At 56.1% G+C, this 16964-nt stretch overlaps 7 protein-coding genes across 7 annotated transcripts; 4 read left to right on the forward strand and 3 right to left on the reverse strand.

Moving 5' to 3' along the window:
- Positions 1-182: 182 nt before the first annotated feature.
- Positions 183-542, forward strand: CABS01_03841 (uncharacterized protein; the record flags this gene model as incomplete). Its single annotated transcript, XM_060537213.1, has 1 exon — positions 183-542. The coding sequence occupies one exon, from the start codon at positions 183-185 to the stop codon at positions 540-542; it is 360 nt and encodes a 119-aa protein (XP_060391471.1).
- A 503-nt stretch (positions 543-1045) lies between these two features.
- CABS01_03842 (glycerol kinase) lies at positions 1046-2759 on the reverse strand (the record flags this gene model as incomplete). The annotated part of the gene is made up of 3 exons (XM_060537214.1): positions 1046-1285; positions 1360-2518; positions 2599-2759. 3 exons carry the CDS (start codon positions 2757-2759, stop codon positions 1046-1048), a joined length of 1560 nt encoding a protein of 519 aa, XP_060391472.1.
- Positions 2760-4584: 1825 nt separating this feature from the next.
- Positions 4585-4980, forward strand: CABS01_03843 (uncharacterized protein; the record flags this gene model as incomplete). The annotated part of the gene is made up of 1 exon (XM_060537215.1): positions 4585-4980. The coding sequence occupies one exon, from the start codon at positions 4585-4587 to the stop codon at positions 4978-4980; it is 396 nt and encodes a 131-aa protein (XP_060391473.1).
- Positions 4981-7606: 2626 nt separating this feature from the next.
- CABS01_03844 (MIP family channel protein) lies at positions 7607-8980 on the forward strand (the record flags this gene model as incomplete). The annotated part of the gene is made up of 3 exons (XM_060537216.1): positions 7607-7917; positions 8074-8614; positions 8807-8980. 3 exons carry the CDS (start codon positions 7607-7609, stop codon positions 8978-8980), a joined length of 1026 nt encoding a protein of 341 aa, XP_060391474.1.
- An 861-nt stretch (positions 8981-9841) lies between these two features.
- CABS01_03845 (uncharacterized protein) lies at positions 9842-10693 on the reverse strand (the record flags this gene model as incomplete). Its single annotated transcript, XM_060537217.1, has 2 exons — positions 9842-10396; positions 10619-10693. 2 exons carry the CDS (start codon positions 10691-10693, stop codon positions 9842-9844), a joined length of 630 nt encoding a protein of 209 aa, XP_060391475.1.
- Positions 10694-11529: 836 nt separating this feature from the next.
- CABS01_03846 (uncharacterized protein) lies at positions 11530-11778 on the reverse strand (the record flags this gene model as incomplete). Its single annotated transcript, XM_060537218.1, has 1 exon — positions 11530-11778. One exon carries the CDS (start codon positions 11776-11778, stop codon positions 11530-11532), a length of 249 nt encoding a protein of 82 aa, XP_060391476.1.
- A 2881-nt stretch (positions 11779-14659) lies between these two features.
- On the forward strand, positions 14660-16782 carry CABS01_03847 (FAD dependent oxidoreductase; the record flags this gene model as incomplete). The annotated part of the gene is made up of 2 exons (XM_060537219.1): positions 14660-15884; positions 15965-16782. 2 exons carry the CDS (start codon positions 14660-14662, stop codon positions 16780-16782), a joined length of 2043 nt encoding a protein of 680 aa, XP_060391477.1.
- Between the last annotated feature and the right edge of the window lie 182 nt (positions 16783-16964).

Consider the following 16964-nt stretch of genomic DNA (forward strand, 5'->3'; position numbering starts at 1 on the left):
CCAATGCGCACCAACCAACCAACCACTTGCGCCCGGCATGCTCGTTTTCCCGGAAACTCGTTACACACAGCATCCGCCCGTGGCATGGGATGGACGGAACGGATGAGGGGAGATCGTTGCGCCCAATGATGAACCCTTGGGGGCGATTACGATAACCAGAGCCATCTCCGAAGCCACCAGGCATGACACTGACACGCTGGTCACTACGACGGAACAACGGTGCTAATACAGACTACCGCAAGACATGCAGGAACCGCGCTGCCTCTGTTAGACAGTTCCCCTCAATTTTCTTCTCCAAGTTTGCTGCCGAAAACCCCCCTTCCATACGGCAAACAGCGCCGCACCCCGGCCACTCCGAACTCTCTCTCCCCCGCTCCTTATGGTTCCCCTGTCAAGCCTGCTACCGCGAGGATCATCCATGGGGCGATGCAACCGTCAAAGGTGGGGGTAAACGGCAGTGGCTTCGACGATGTCTTCTTCCACAGGCCCCAGAAGCAGTAGTCACCGGGTGGCTGACAGGTAGGCTACAAGCCTACAACTAACAACGCCCATAACAAGAGGAGGGTCCTTTTTGCCAATACCCCCCCGGAACAAGGCCGCGCAGCAGGCTGAGGATCGCGATGAAGTCACTGCATTCCGCTCCTGCCTGCTTCACGACTCAGTTTGAACGGGGTCATGGACGACGATTTACACTCCGATCATCCGGATTTTACAAGGAACATGCGCACGTGGGGACGGGTCGAGACAGCAATGCAACCGCGGCTTTCCCTGGAGTCGTCGACTTGGCGCTCTTACAAAGACTTGCATCGGTGAACAGGGCAAACGAACCAGCTTCTGGCGCACAAAATCGAGTTTCCGACAGAGGCAAAATGCGTCATAATGCCGTGCTACCTATGATACAGATTGGATTTTTCTCTCCAAACGGCGCCGGATCGCATGTGCGTGCGCCCATTGTGAATGGACCTCCCAAACAACAGACTGTGGTATATCGAAACGAAAAAAAAAGAAGACATTATCACGTGAAGAACTCCCAAGCAAAACCCGCTCAGCTCGACCAGCCCTTGCTCATCTGGACAGCCTTCTCCCAGCGGCCGAAGCGCTCAGAGGCATCTTCTTCGGAGATCTGGGGCTTGAAGATGGTGCGGCCCTCAAGGTTGACGTCCTTCAATTCGTCAAAGCTCTTCCAGACTCCTGCAGCGAAGCCTGCCGCGATGGCCGCGCCGAGGGCAGTGGTCTCGCGCATGCCTGGGCGGTTGACAGGGATGCCAATGATGTCGGACTGGGTCTATTACGGAGTACATGGGTCAGCTTGATTTCTCCGCCCGAGGCTCGGAAAAGGTCCGGGGGTTCTATTCTTACCTGCATGACGAGATCGGAGTTGCACATGCCACCGTCAACGGCGAGCTCAGTCAGGGCTGCACCGCTGTCCTTCTCCATGGAGTCCAAAATGGCTTTGGTCTGGAAGCAGGTGGCCTCAAGGGTGGCGCGGGCGATGTGGCCACGCTGGGTGTAGGCGGTGATACCGAAGATGGTACCACGGGCATCATCGATCCAGTAAGGCGCAAAGAGTCCACTGAAGGCAGTGACGAAGGTGCAACCACCGTTGTCCTCAACCGTCTCGGCGAGTGCGCTGAGCTTGGAGGAAGACTCCATGAAGCCAAAGTTGTCGACCAGGAACTTGACACTGGATCCAGCAACAGCAATGGAACCCTCGAGAGCGTACATGGTCTTGCCAGGGCCGAAGTCGAAAGCGACAGTGGTCAAGAGACCGTGGGATGAGATGACGGGCTTGGGCCCGATATTGTAGAGCAAGAAGCAACCCGTGCCATATGTGTTCTTTGCGAGACCAGCCGTGAAGCCCTTCTGACCGACCAGAGCAGCGGACTGATCACCCAAGCAACCGGTGATCTTGGTACCGCTAAGAACGGTGTTGTGGAGCGTACCATACGCCTCGGGGTCGGAAGAACGGACAATCTTTGCCAGCTTGACCTTCTTGGGGTCGATTCTGAACCAATCAATGAGGTCCTCGTCATATTTCAGAGTGTGAATGTTCATGAACATGGTACGGGAGGCGTTGGAGGGATCCGAGACGTAAACGTCGCGGGCAGTACCGCCGTTCAGCTTGTAGACCAACCAGGTGTCAATGGTACCAAAGGCCAGAACACCACGCTCGTAAGCATCCTTGACCTCAGGGCTGTTCTCCAGAAGCCAAAGGAGCTTGCCGACGGAGGGATATGTGGAGAGGGGAAGACCGCATCGCTGGGTAAGCTCGCTTGCGCCGAGACGCTGCTTCAGACGGCGAACGAGATCCTTGGTGCGGGTGTCGGTCCAGACGATGGCATTGTACAGAGCCTTGCCGGTGGTCGTATCCCAAAGGACGGTGGTCTCTCTCTGGTTGGTGATGCCGACAGCCTTGATCTGCTCGCGGGAGTGGCCCTGAGTCTCGAACGCCTGGACGGCGCCGTCAATGCACGTCTCGACGGAAGCAACGAGCTCCTCGGGGTCATGCTCGTGCCAGCTGTCGCAATGGGATTAATTTCTCACTCTGCGCAATACTTTTCATGCGCCGGTGGTGGTCGCATAGGAAGAACGACTTACCCTGGGTTAGGGTAGATCTGCTTGAACTCGAGCTGGTGAGTAGCAACGACCTCACCGTGGGGGTTGAAGATGAGGAAGCGGGTGCTCGTGGTGCCCTGGTCAATGGCACCAACAAAGGAGATCTTGGAGCCAGCACCCCCGTTTACGGAAGTGGGAGACATTTTGTCTGAAGTTTGTTTAAATCGACTGGGGAGAAGAGACGATAGCATTCAAAGACGGCAACGGCGTGGCGCGGCAGCGGCAGAGAAGAGAAAGGGACGGACGATTTTGGGTATCTTGCTGGACGGGATGAGGAGAAGGGAGTGAGAGAGACACACGACAAAAGCCTAAAGTTTCACGGGCTGACAAAAATATTTGTAGGTGCCGCGCATGTGGGAAACTCTCAGCTCTTCAGCAGCCAGCAGCCAGCAGCCAGCTCCAGTTCTCGGAAGCGCAACGCAAAAGGGCACGCGGCGTGTCGGGTTAGCTCCCTCCATGGGGAACAAACAGCTTTCTTCGAGAGCTACCCCTCATTTCCATGCATCTCTCTTACCCCATCCCCAGATCGTGTGGAGATGTCACGAGATGAGCACCAAGGAGCTGGGCTTGGGTCAAGAGAAAAAAAAAAAACCGCTGGACTGTCAAAGGGGGGGTCCCCGGATCCAAGACCAATCCCCACTGGGGAAATGCGAACGGATCGAACGGGGTTGCGTTGGAAGCAGTCTAAAGAATCTGACAGGCCGGCGAATCCTTCCACGCGAGAAGCCGGAACGAGAGATGCAAGCAACCGGTCGGTCTGTCAGTCTATCTGTCTGCGTACCACTGCTTCGGTATCGAACGAGGCTATACGTATAGATACCATGGGCGTGTAGGTACTTGTTGGTCTACACGGGTATCCATAGTAGACTGACTACTACCTTGACAGCTGACTGGCATACTAGCCATTTAGGTCGTTTGGTAAGTTGTTGGTAACTTGATAGGTATGCGTACGGACTCGGGAGTAAGCATGCGAGAAATTTGGGGAAGCAATGTTTCGGGGTGGATGCCCCGAGTTACTTCGGTCATTGTTCGACATTGGCAAGCAACGTCGGCCGTGAGCAGCGAGCAAAAGTGGAGGAGGACGGGGGCCGGATCACCTCGTGATGGGGCTGATGTCATTCCAGGTCGCACTGCAACAGCAGCAGTTTCGGTCTGCGTCGGCGAGCTCCCACGGAGGCATCGGTGGGTCCGGCCGTATGCCGGGCTTTTATCTCTTTATGAAGCACCGGTGGCCCGAGGCTCGCCCCAGAAAGCGGGGTCGACTACGAGCAAAGACGGCAAGCTACCTTGAGTCGTCGAGTTTCTCTACGAACTAGACCAAGCACCTTGGCAGGCATGCAGGTCACTGGTCGAGCAGAAAAGTAGATGGGCTGGTGGCCTTGCCTACATGGGCTAGAGCTGGGACGGGAGGAGGATGCAGCGGCCACCTCCGCGCCCGCGTGCGGTGCCTGCGCCTCTGGTTTGCTGGCTGGGTCTTTTTTCTCCTTTGGCGTTTGCTACTGGTTCTGCTGCTAGTTGCTGCTGATGCTATTTTGCGCACACGAACAGGTGACACATTTTCAGCATGGAAAAGGCAAAGACGCCGGGCCGGGGGGATCTTTGCGACCCCATTCCAACGAGGGCACCAGGGCATGTCCATGTTCGTTGTCTTCAAGGGCCATATTCAGCGGCAAATGGCATTCGGCGCCGCGGGCGACCGACCAACCACAGGCGACAATTGCGACGAGATTCCAACGCCAACGCTAGAAGCAGTGGCCGAACGAACGAACGAACCAACAGACTAATCTGCCAGTCATTCCGATCAAGAGTCTGGACTCTTGCGGATACGTGGTCCAAAGAGTCAAGAGAGTCTTCTCTTTCTGGGCCATGCCGAATGGCTAGGGATTGCCTATCCAGCAATGGCAGAAACCTCTTCCCCCATGGGCCATGAACCCATAGGCAATGGCTCCAAATCATTTGCCGGCCTGCATGCGTTTCGAAAAGAACACCATTGACACCCCCTGCCCGACCATCGCGCTCATCGTCTTGTCAGAAACGGGACAAGACCGACAAACCATTGTTCACATCGCTGACCTGGTTCCCCTCCACTACGTTGCACCCGCCCTCCCACCTTTCATCTCATTTGTCCAATTTCGAGTAACCAACTGCGGGGAAAGAGGCGAAAGTCCCGTTACGAAGCAGACCAAGAACAACGCCGGGCCCGGCTTGCTTGGGACCAGCTGGAGCTTTTGGACGGAATTGGTTTGCCTAGAGGCTGGAGGAATGGCAGAGATGGGACCAACGGAAAGACATCTGCGGTCTGTCAGTGCTACCGAGGAGAGAAGAGGGCTCATGGTGGCCTCGGCTCGCCGGCTCGCCGTGTAGAGTTTTTTCTCTCTTGCTTGTCGCCTTTTTCCACATTTGGTTGTGGACGGCTAACGTCATTGGAAGAAACGCTTGAACCTTGGCCGGCGATGAACGAGAGATAATGAGAGACAGGGGAGAAAAAAAAATGAGCCGCAAATGGGTTTCAACGGGAAGTAGTCCGTCTCTTCTCTGCCTTCGGTCGACACCACGGAACGCCGCGCGCACCATCACACGCCAATGATGATAGGCGTACCCTTCGTGTATGACGTTTTTGCCGCGGCTGGTTACATAGTTTTGGTGTGGTGTGGCTCGCCCGCGCTCGTCACTGTCAGATTTGGTCCGTGGACGATGGAGCGGCTCCACCACCTCTCAATGGACCCTTGGCGTCCATCGCCCGAGCCCCAGATGGCTTCAGGGATGCATCATGGAAGAGGCAATCTTCCGATCTGATCAGTCAGAGTTCAAACTCGGCTTTAATCAATCGGCAAACCAGGGAGCAAGGACGACAAGCTGTGGCACTGGCAGGTCATGAGACTTTCAGTACATTCTTCCTTTGCAAGGTAGTCAGTCGTACTGTAGCAAGCGTAGGTCTCACCCCCGATCTCCCCCAGATTCTGGTTTGTAACTGGACAAAGTTTGGGGAAAAGCTGACTGACTGGAAACAAGCAAGAGAATTGAGTTGCTGCATACGACGACTTGGCCCCGCGTAATCAACTTTTTCTATTCGCTTTCCCCGTCACACCCGTCTCTATACTTTTGACGACGATTAGGAAGGATTCATTCAAACTGGGTCCTTGGTTCGGAAGACGCACCGAAAACTTACCTCAAGTCCACCCGTCCAGTCCACCACGCGATCACTCCAGCCTCCTTGCAACAGGCCAAAGAAAGAAGTCCCCTCTTCTTTTTTACCCTCGTGCCTCTTGCTACGTACTGAATCCCACATCCTTCAACCTCACGCGCGCCTCTTCACTCGTACAGCAACTTGTACAACAACTCCGCCCTCTCTCACAGAGTATCTGTACTCCGTACAGTCACCATTGGCATCCGTCGCCCCTCTCCACACGTGGGAACCTGCCCCAGAAGCTTACCTCTGAGGAACCACATATTTCATCCCATGCGAGGTTGCAAAGGGCATTAGTCCTTCTCCTGGGCCCTGGCGCGCATTTCTCTCACACACACATTCTCCTTGCCGGGAAGTGAAGCCTATTAGTGGCGCGAGTGGAGTAGATTCGTCGTTTCCGTACCTCTACATTGCGCAACCTTGTGCGTCCTGTCTCCTTACCCACGAAGCCGCAGATAGTATCCGTACATCCTCTTCCTGATCCGTTCGGCGCGCACACCACATCTGCCTTGGCGCAAACCCGGAGAAGGGGGTCCCTCCTTAATGAGCGGGGTGGACAAGGCCAAGACGAAAGACGGGAGTGAGAAGCACCACCCAAGTACACCAAAGCCAGCATAGGTCCAGAATTCCTCTTCATCAAAGCCTCGGCCGCCGTCCGGCGACAACGTCTCGTCCATCTCGGCCGCCAAATCGCTTCAACTTCGGTGTGAGCCACCGAACTGCATCATATCCCCTTGTCCCACCTTCGTGCCATCTTCCTTCTCTCTCTCTTTTTTTTCTCCCTCTCACATACACACACTTGACCGACCTGGACACACGCACAAACTGAGCGACTTTCATCTCACCCGCCCACATCGTTCGATTTTTTCTCACTCCTCCGCTTGACCAACCCATCCCATAGCGTCGTCCATCGTCAAGTCCCCTCGGTATCCTCATCCCGCGTGTCAATCTCCATCTCTCCGCGAGACCCGTAACGCACGAATCCCGTTTAGGAACAGTTGTCGAACTTTTGCTCTTCGTTTATTTCCTTTTCGTATCACCGAGGCTGTTCATCCAAGGACCCGAACTGTCGGTGATCCCAGATATCCGGAATTGTGGAAGCCATTTCAAGGATTTCGAACCAATCTCGTATCAGTCACCGCCGCGCGCAGGTCGTGGTGATCCTAAGCGTCGTGGGATCCCGGAAGAAAATCAGTCTACTTGATCAGTGATCTCGGTACAACAGATCCACATTCGCAACACCCCTAACCCGCTGAAGGGAGCCCGAAGGAAAAAAAAGAAGAAGAAGAGTCAAATCAAGCATACAACTTATCTGCAAAGTGACCAAAGATGGGTAAGCGTCCATGATTTCCGTTTGGCGATACCGTATACGCCCCCCCAGACCTAAACCCCCTCCCACTTCCACTGCCCACTCCTCACTCCCCCAGTATCAACACCCCGCCCCATCTCAATGTGTCCATCCAACCATCCCTCTCTCCTCTTTTCCCCAAAGGATGATTGCCAAACCCGGTGGATTGGTTGCAACGGTGTCCAGCCCCGTGGGAACACCACGAGCCCGTGGGGACCATAAGAAGATGCTGCTTCCCCATGGGATGGACGTGGGATGATACCTTGGCCAGACCTTCGTCCATCTCTTCATCTCATCTTCATCTCACCGTCCCCGCGTTTCTTATCTTCTCTCCTTCTCCATCTCCTCTCCTTCTCAAAGTCCTTCTCACTCCTCATCCATCCATCCATTTCACCACCCTCGAGCCCCTTCGTCCCTTCGAGAGAAATCGTAAACGTTATCGTATCGAGGTTCTAATGGTCATCACTGTCCATACAGCGGAATCGGTGTCAGAGTCGTCGTCCGTCGGCAAGCAGCATATTCCAACTTATAAACACGACATGGGAGGCGAAGAGACCCACGAGGAGCACGCCGTTGGCAGCATGCTCCCTCCTCACCATGAGGAGGAGCAGCTGTGGTGGTCGCGTATCCGTGAGAACTGCCAGGAGGGTTTCTCCGAGTTCTTTGGAACCATGATTATGATCCTCTTTGGCGACGGTGTCGTTGCCCAGGTCGTTCTCAGCAACAGCACCAAGGGTGATTACCAGAGTATCTCTTGGGGTTGGGGGTAAGTTTCGATCCTCCCCAGTGTTCCGACTTCACTTCACGAGTGCGTGGCTTTTTCGGCTTGCGCAATCTTGAATAAAACGAGAGTCTCGGCGGAAGTCGAACACAGCAACGAGAGAAGAGAAGAGAATGAATCAACTAACTCATTGCTTCATAGATTGGCAGTCATGCTCGGTGTCTACGTGGGCAAGAAATCCGGTGGTCATCTCAACCCGGCAGTGACACTCGCCAACTGCGTGTACCGCGGCCACCCGTGGCGCAAGTTCCCCGTCTACTTCATGGGCCAGCTCCTGGGCGCCATGGCCGGCGCCTTCATCGTGTACGGAAACTACATCAGTGCCATCGACGCCTTTGAGGGCGGCCCGGGCATCCGCACCGTCGGCGGCGCCAACTCGACCGCCGGCATCTTTTGCACGTACCCGGCCGCCTTCATGACGCGGACGGGCATGTTCTTTTCGGAAATCGTCGCCTCCACCATTCTCATGTTCTCCATTTTCGCCCTCGCCGATCCCACCAACGGAGCTGCGGGCCCCTTTATGCCCTTGGCCCTCTTCTTCCTCATTTTCGGCATCGGTGCTTGCTTCGGTTGGGAGACTGGCTACGCCATCAACCTGGCTCGTGACTTTGGTCCCCGCCTGGTTTCGTACATTCTCGGATACGGGTCTGAAGTGTGGTCCGCCGGTGGATACTATTTCTGGGTAAGCAGCAAGAAAATTCCTTTCCTGCCTGCCTCGGTCTCCCCCCTATCTTCTGATGGGGCTCGGGGTTTTTCGTCGTCGTCGTCGCTGTATGCGCTAGTCTTGTGGCCCTCGACGTCGTCCTTCCGAGTGGCGAATCCTTCACCTCACATCCTAACCCGAAGTCTCGTGACTAACATTTCATCTCCATAGATCCCCATGGTCGCCCCCTTCTTCGGCACCCTCTTTGGCGGCTTTCTGTACGACGTCTTCATCTTCACCGGCGAGAGCCCCATCAACACGCCCTACTTTGGCCTCACCCGACTCTTCCGCCCGCGCAGGGACGTCTGGTCCAACACCTACAAGAACCGCTTGGAGAAGGTGTAGACAGTGTCCTCGCTTCACGTAGTGTCCGATTTGTGCGTTTTTGATGATGAGAAAGTGAGAGAGAGATGTTGTTTTCATCTTGATGAGTGATGATGAGATTGACACCGGGATCTTATCGTGAGGGCTCGGTCCATCTTCATGAGAACGACGACGACCTCCACGACGATCTCTTATGAGTGTGCGAGAGTGAGAAAGGCAAAGAAACTGGCAGACAATGATACCACGGGTTTCGGATAACGAGAGAAGAGAGAGAGATGGAGAGACTGAGACGGGCGAGCGATCGACTCGAAGGTCCCCTCCTGCCTTCAACGAGACAACCTCTCGACTTGATCCAACGCATGTATGCGTTTCTCAAGTTGAGGGGAAACAGAAGGGGAAAAACAAAAAGAAACACAAAAAGGATGGGTCTGTCTTACGGTCCAAACACCCCAAAAAAGCGAACACGGGCGAAAAAAATCGTTTATCATGAGCTTGTTTGCAGCTGTATTCCGTCGTTCCTGTTTCTTGTTTTTTTGCCTTGCCTGTTGTCCTGTTGGGTGCTGAGGTGCTGGTGATGTTGCTTGGTTATTGGCGTGGTGGGTCGGATTAGCGGTGTCTTGTCTTCAAATCACAAAGTCATTTTCAGAGTTCAAAGAATGTTTCCCCTTGGTGACTACGCAATACACGAGAGAAAAGAGTGCCATCAAGAGGCAAAGACAATCCTCTTTCTCAACTACGATGTGCGCCCATGGCCAGCAATTAGTATGTTCGTGAAGGAGACCCTTGGAAACGAGAAAAAAGCCACCTTCGCTGGAAGATTGGCACGATTGCCCCGAGGGCGGGCCAGGTGAACAATTCTTCCGTCAAGTCGGGGGTTTTTGCTCAGAGACATGGGCCCAAATTACGGGGGCCTAACGCCGCCAACTTGGCTAGCGGGAAGGGACCTGCCCACGCCGCTGGGAACTGGAATCGCTTCCGAATCTCCAGTGCAGCAAAGCTGAACCACCACCAGTCCAAAGGAATCCAGACCAACAAAATGCTCGCACTTTGCATGTAATCCATGATGGCGTGGGCTTGCATCTTGTTGGGGAGACTGGGGTTTTGGTGTGGTGAATCGTGAATGTAGCCCCGCCTCTGACCTCTCAGAGGCCTCAAAGGTTGAGATTGACCCTGACAGCGACCCCGAAAGTCCGGGTCCGCGGTTGCACATTCTCTTTTGGAATGTCTGGAATCCAATAGTTCGTAGACTCGGGTAGCAATTGCAGTATCAAGACCGACTGGAGCCCCGGTCATGCTCCGTCTCGACCCCAGCTTGGGGAAATGGGTGGTCCCCATGGGCATCTTGCACCCGCTCCGTCTGTAGCCGACTCTTGACCTCTGTTGCTCACCTTCCTGGCCAAGAGACGGGAGACCAGCAGAGGGATGGTAGTCAGCAACCTACTGTGCAAGCTTAGGTATCACGTTGCCCATGCTTCCAGCTCGCCAATGCCATGGAATCCTCTTTCAGCCACCAAGAGGGTGCATTATGAGGACTTCGGATGGCCCATTGTGTGTTGTTCAAGTTTCTTGTGGCAACTAGCGATTCGCAAGAACTGTGCGCTTAGCTTAAGTTGAAGATGGGCAAAGTTGAGGAGAGTGGTCTGTTGTCGCCTGAACTACCATCGACGTCAAGGCGGGAGAGGGCGCGGATTGGATGGGGTGGCGACGGGAAGTGATGTCAAGCATTGGCCGCATGGCGAGGAACTCGGATGACTGTCTTGTCTGGATGGCTCGAATGTCCAATCGCCGGCATGAGTTTCCCGTTTGCAGAGCTGTAGCAAGGTTGCGATGCGAGGCGGAGCAGTGCGCAACGGACGTTGCGTGTAAGTGTGTCTGACGATGGCCCGTATTGTTCCCGTTGCGTATAGTAACTTGGAGATCGTGCTTTCATCGATGAGAGGCCGATGGCTTCAAACTCTGAGCGAAGCTGACTCGTAATACAGCTGTCTCCGATCGATGGCCCTTTTTCAGTGGCCCGGCGAACGTTGCCCGTCGTGAGATAAGGTTGTGTCTGGCTGGTGCTTCGTCTGGAAGCGCGGGGTAGAAACAGCCAAGAGCTAGTGGACGTGCAGGAAACGTCGCTGTCGAGTTGCACCCTGGGACCTGGTCCATCTTACTCAGATTGGCTAGAGGGTTCGGTAGCGCGAGACGACGAACTCTGGGTGCGATACTTGTCGTAGTGCTAAGATCGGTACTCTGGCTGCGAACGTGCCGTGGGGCGCAGCTGCAACCTGCGAGTTTCAAAATGTAGGCGCAAATCAAGGTCATCAAACGAGGACATGGTGATGGGTTGACCTGCGTTTGGGTGTAAGTCAACGGGGGTCGAAGGACTATTTCGAGCTGGGTTGTGTGGCTGTCGTAGACAGGGACCTGACACGCAGCACTTGGACAGGTTGGCGGACCAAAGCTGGCCCATCGCATCATCTGGCAGCGCAGCAAGAAAACTGACTGTATCGTGACCGTTTGCGTGGGTAGGGGAGCCGAGTTGCGAAGTGGTTGTGGATTGGCAGCAATTCAACCCGTGTGCCACCTCAACTTGCTTCCTCCCACTTTTTCGCACGCGAGTTGCAGGGGGCGGCGCGGAATGTTCGGCGTGGCACTGCGGCGTGGCCGTGACGGCCGAGGGATGTGCAGCGAAGAAACTTGGTAGCGGCCACGGAGGAGTGGACGGCGGGCGTGTGCCCTGCGGCGTGCGGGTGCGGTGCGGGTGCGACAACGGTGTCCCTACCGCAGTCGTATCCCAGGAGGGGTTCGTGTCCGGACACTCCCCAAGTACCCATACAAGAGTAGGTCGAGGTACATGGCAGAGGTAGAGTGACTTGTCAGTCAAGCTCGGACGTCGGCCGCTGCACTGCGTAGGGGTTTTGCGCGTGATCGATGATGGTAAAGAGTTGCGGAAATTGCTGGGTCTGGAGGGAAGAGTCGGCAGACTGGAGGCAGGTTTTGCTGACTTGGATAGCTTGGCGAGTGGTGGCAGTATATCGTGTCGGGTGTAGGCGATGCCATGGTGGGTGGGCTAGTCGATGATATGTAGGTTAAAAAAAAAGGGGGAACGAAGACAGGTTCGACTGTACGGCGTTTGTTGGCTGTGAATCCCGATAATTCGGTCACCAAAATGGCACGGCGTCTGTGTGATGCAGCGTCCCGTGCCCGTCGTGGCCGGGAACCAAAAACGGTCCGCAGTACTATGGATGGACAGAAGAGGACGGCATCTGGTTCTTAAGATGAAGCAGAAATCCGCCCTGGAAGAAATTGTTTGGCTGGTTGATGCCCCTTGAGCCCTTGGGCTGTTGGGCAAGCCTCACAATCGGGCCTCAAGTTGAGAAGTGAGGCGAGATCCATAGTAATCAGGCCCCTGTATAAGGGCCGACATGTGAGGATTGCAAAGGATAAGGGTAGTTAGCGGCAGTATGGCGTGGCGCTGTGTGGGCAAACATCCCACGATGGACACTGATGGAGACGTTGGGGAGGGTCGACGAGGAGACATCAGTCGCGGGCCATTCGCCGGGCCGATTGGTGGTCGCCGTGTAGTCGCCGTTTGGCAGTGGTGATTGTTACTACTGGGTGACTGGGTGACTGGGTGAGGCATCCGCAGGGCATCTGCAATGCGTGTCTCGAGATCCAGCAGGCGAGTGACTGTGCCTTGCTGCTGATTCTGCAGTGAGCGTGATTGGATTGGACTATGGAGTCCTTGCCCAGTAGTATTGGACGGTGGTGGTGGTCCAGGTCTGCGATGTGGATGTGGTGAGTGACGGGAATGCAACACCGAGGACGAGCGAGAGTCGAGGCCGCAGTGTCGCCGTCTGGCACTGCTAAAGTGGAGACTGGTGGTGGTGGTGGTGGTGTTGGTGGTAAACCGAAAAGAGGAGAAGGCACGTGTGGCACGGGAAAAGAGGGTCAGGGCTGGAAGCAGGGGCTAAAGTGGAAGAGGACGTACTTTTCGGCCGGAGGATTCCGCCGATCATGGCGAACCTCAAGGTCCAGTGGAGCCTTCCCTCCAGCTGACGGAAGGTCTCCAAATCTGTGACCCCACCTGCACTTTCCAGTTCTTAGCGGGACACTTCCTTCCTTTCTCTGGGAACCTGGGCCGCACCTTCTCCAATTCTTCTTCAGTGGTCGGCGATGTCAACCGAGACCACCGAGACAGGGGTACAATGCTCCATGTATCATCAGCACCGAGAGAATGCCGAAAACATGTCACCGTCTCGGCCAGTCAACACCGAGGTGCAGACAGACCCCTGATGGCATATTTGAGGCTCTGACTGGAAACACCATACAATTACGGATCCATCTACGCATACGGATGGGATGGCACCGACGTCTCTTTCCCACCTCCAGATTTGCGTGCCTTTTCCCCATTCATTTCTCCATACTGGAACCTGGGCCGTTACCGACATGACGAACGAGAAGCGGGTCTTTTCCCGTCTCTCACTCACTCCGGTTCGCTGCATGTCCTGACTCTGCTCAGTCACTCAGCCAGTGTTGGGATGCTGTTTCTGCTTGCTAATTGCTAGCTCGGAGTGAGCTCGGTACCCATGATGTCAGACCCCGACTCGAGTGCATTGCTACTGCTGCTTCCGGAGACCGTTTGCCCTTCACCACTGCCATTGCCACCATTCACCACAACGTACCTACTGTGTAGCTACATGGCTGATGAAGCTGCGATAGATGATAGCATGCAGTGATGTGGGATAGCTAAGGTAAGGTAGCACAAGGTAGCAAACGCAGGCATGGTGGTCAGGACAGACAAGGTATCAGCAAAAAAAGTCTCAAGATGAGCCATGCTGCCATACCGCAGACGCGCCTGCGACCACGTGGGGGTCAAGGTCCAATTGGCAATGGCGAGCGATACCTTGCGAACACCAAGCAAGAGCTGTGTCTGAGCTGGCATCCTCATCGCTTTGTCCGTGTGTTCCATCCATCGCTACCGGCCAAAGCTGCATGTCTCTCTCCGTCTGACCCCCCGTCCGTCCATCCATCCCCCGATCTCCGTCATCACAAGGTATCTTCGTACCCCCCTCCACCCCCGATCTACTTTTAGCCTCTTTCTGCCGGGCTCAAGTTTCGTTATTGTTTTTTTATTTTCCTCACATCAGGTCGCCCTCTCTCCCATCTCTGATACCCACATCCCCTGCCCTTCCGCCCTGCCCAGTCAGTCCAACGGAAGATTTTTGCTCGCGCCAAACGGGACCATTCCTTCTCGAGCTCGGGGTGTCATTCCACGAATAACAGTCCATACTTCGCGGGTGAGGCGGCCCAGCCCGGACAAGCACAGCTTCCTGCTTTTCTGCCACCCGGAATCTACCCACTCACTTGGGTCATCTACCGATCGACAATCCTCAACCCCTTCGGTCCCTCTTAAGCCCTTGAGCCTTTTCTTCCTCTTCCTACCTCTCTTATTCTTACTTCTTTTCCCCTACCTTCACCTTCCTGATTCTTCCCAGGATCATCAACCTGTGAACCCCTCCCCCTCCTAACACATCACCATTGAGGGAAAGCATTCACCAAAAGGGCATCCCACACCCTACACGCCCGGACTGGTCACCTATACCAGACGCGCCTTCCACCGTCATCGTCCCGTCCTTCTCGGACTCGGTCTAAACCTCACCGAGTGAAGAGATCACAAGAAAACACACACACACACAAGAAACACCCGCCAGCATGGCGTCTCGTTTCTCAAGCCTGAGAAGGCCCGTCGCCATCGCTGCCGCCGCGGCAACTGGTGGTGTCGTCGCCTACTCAACCTTCCTCAGTGGCCGCGGCGCTCACAACTTCGACAAGGCCCTCGTCGAGCTCAAGCGCGATGACCAGGGCAAGATCGTCCCGCCTTCATTCCCCGCGGCAAAGGACCGCGCCTCACAGCTGGCCGACCTGCGCGCTCACAACTCCGATGCCCAAGAATACGACCTCCTTGTCATCGGCGGCGGCGCCACGGGAACCGGCATCGCTCTCGACGCCGTCACCCGCGGCCTCAAGGTCGCCCTCGTCGAGCGCGACGACTTCTCTGCTGGAACCTCGTCCAAGAGCACCAAGCTCGTTCACGGCGGTGTCCGCTACCTCGAAAAGGCCGTCTGGAACCTCGACTACTCCCAGCTCGAGCTCGTCATGGAGGCCCTTCACGAGCGCAAGACCTTCCTCAACGTCGCCCCGCACCTGTCCTCTTCCCTGCCTATTCTCCTGCCCATCCAGAAGTGGTGGCAGACTCCTTACTTCTGGGCCGGCACAAAGGCCTACGATCTCCTCGCCGGTTCCCAGGGTCTCGAGAGCTCCTACTACGTCTCCACCAAGAAGGCCATGGAGGCCTTCCCCAAGCTCAGAAAGGATAACATGGTCGGTGCCCTCGTCTACTATGACGGCCAGCACAACGACTCCCGCATGAACGTCTCTCTCGCCCTCACCGCCGCCTTCTACGGCGCCACCGTCCTCAACCATGTCGAAGTCACCTCTCTGGAAAAGAACTCCTCCACCGGCAAGATCACGGGCGCCCAAGTCCGCGACGTCAAGAACCCCGGCAGCGCCCCCTTCACCGTCCGCGCAAAGGGCGTCATCAACGCTACCGGCCCTTTTGCCGACGCAATCGAGTGCATGGACAACCCGGACCGCAAGCCCATCGTCGCCCCTGCCTCTGGTGCGCACATTATGCTGCCTGGCGACATCTGCCCCAACGGAATCGGTCTTTTGGATGCTGCTACCTCGGACGGTCGTGTCATTTTTGTTCTCCCCTGGCAAGGATACACTCTGGCTGGAACCACGGATAACGCTGCCCCCGTCGAGCGCGAGCCCATTGCCCGCGAGGACGACATCAAGTTCATTCTCAAGGAGGTCAACAAGCTGATTACCCCCGAGTCCGCTCTCTCTCGTGCCGATGTTCTCTCTGCCTGGTCTGGTAAGTTTTCCTCTCATTCACTCCTCCTCCCTCCGATATCGCTCTCAGGCCAGGACCAAGAAACTAACATCTCATGCAAGGAATCCGCCCCCTGGTCAAGGACCCCAACGCAAAGAACACCGAATCCCTCGTCCGCTCCCACCTCGTCACCGTCTCCTCCTCCGGCCTCCTCACCTGCGCCGGCGGCAAGTGGACAACCTACCGCCAAATGGCCGAAGACGCCGTCGACGAAGCCATCAAGACCTTCAACCTCGCCCCCAAGCCTGTCTCCCTCCCCGACATCTCCGGCGCAGGCCTCGCACCCTTCACCACGACCGGCGCCTGCATCACCACCAAGATCCCCCTCGTCGGCGCCCACGGCTTCTCAAAGCACCTCCCCGGCCACCTCATCACCCACTTCGCCCTCGACGCTGACGTCGCCCACCACCTTGCCCACAACTACGGCGACCGCGCCTGGTCCGTCGCGACCACCCCCGCCGACCGCGAGCGCATCATCCCCAACTTCCCCTTCGTCGAGGGTGAGATCCGCCACGGCGTCCGCGCCGAGGCCGCCCTCACGGCAACGGACCTTATTTCCCGCCGCACCCGCCTCGCTTTCCTCGACGCTGAGTCCGCGCTCCGTGCCCTGCCGCGCGTGATCGACGTCATGGCCGAGGAACTCGGCTGGGACGCCAAGCGCAAGGACCAAGAGTGGACCGAGACGGTGCACTTCCTCCGCTCCATGGGCCTGTCCCCCGAGAAGTTCGGCGTCACGCGCGACGAGGTCCTCCGCAGCGGCACCGCCACGTCGGCGTACGCGCCCAAGTCGCAGATCGCGGCCTCGGCTAGCGGTATCAAGTTTGCGCCCAACGAGATCCAGGCTGGTGGTGCCCTGGCGAGGAATATTACCGAGGCATAGAGCAGGCCCCTTGTCATCAAGGACGACTGTTCCTCTTGCCTTACTATTTCCCTCTGTGTTTTTTTGACGATACGTGTGTAAGGGAGACGAAGAGGAGTGAGAGCGAGAGCATTTTGGCCCGAAGAAAAAGTTGAAACCCAACCGGAGCCGATGGGTAGCTAAGCTCCGTTGCGTGTGTGTTG

Source organism: Colletotrichum abscissum (genome assembly GCF_030869225.1).
Source record: "Colletotrichum abscissum strain IMI 504890 chromosome Unknown Scaffold_7.1, whole genome shotgun sequence".
Classification (NCBI taxonomy): Eukaryota; Fungi; Ascomycota; class Sordariomycetes; order Glomerellales; family Glomerellaceae; genus Colletotrichum; species Colletotrichum abscissum.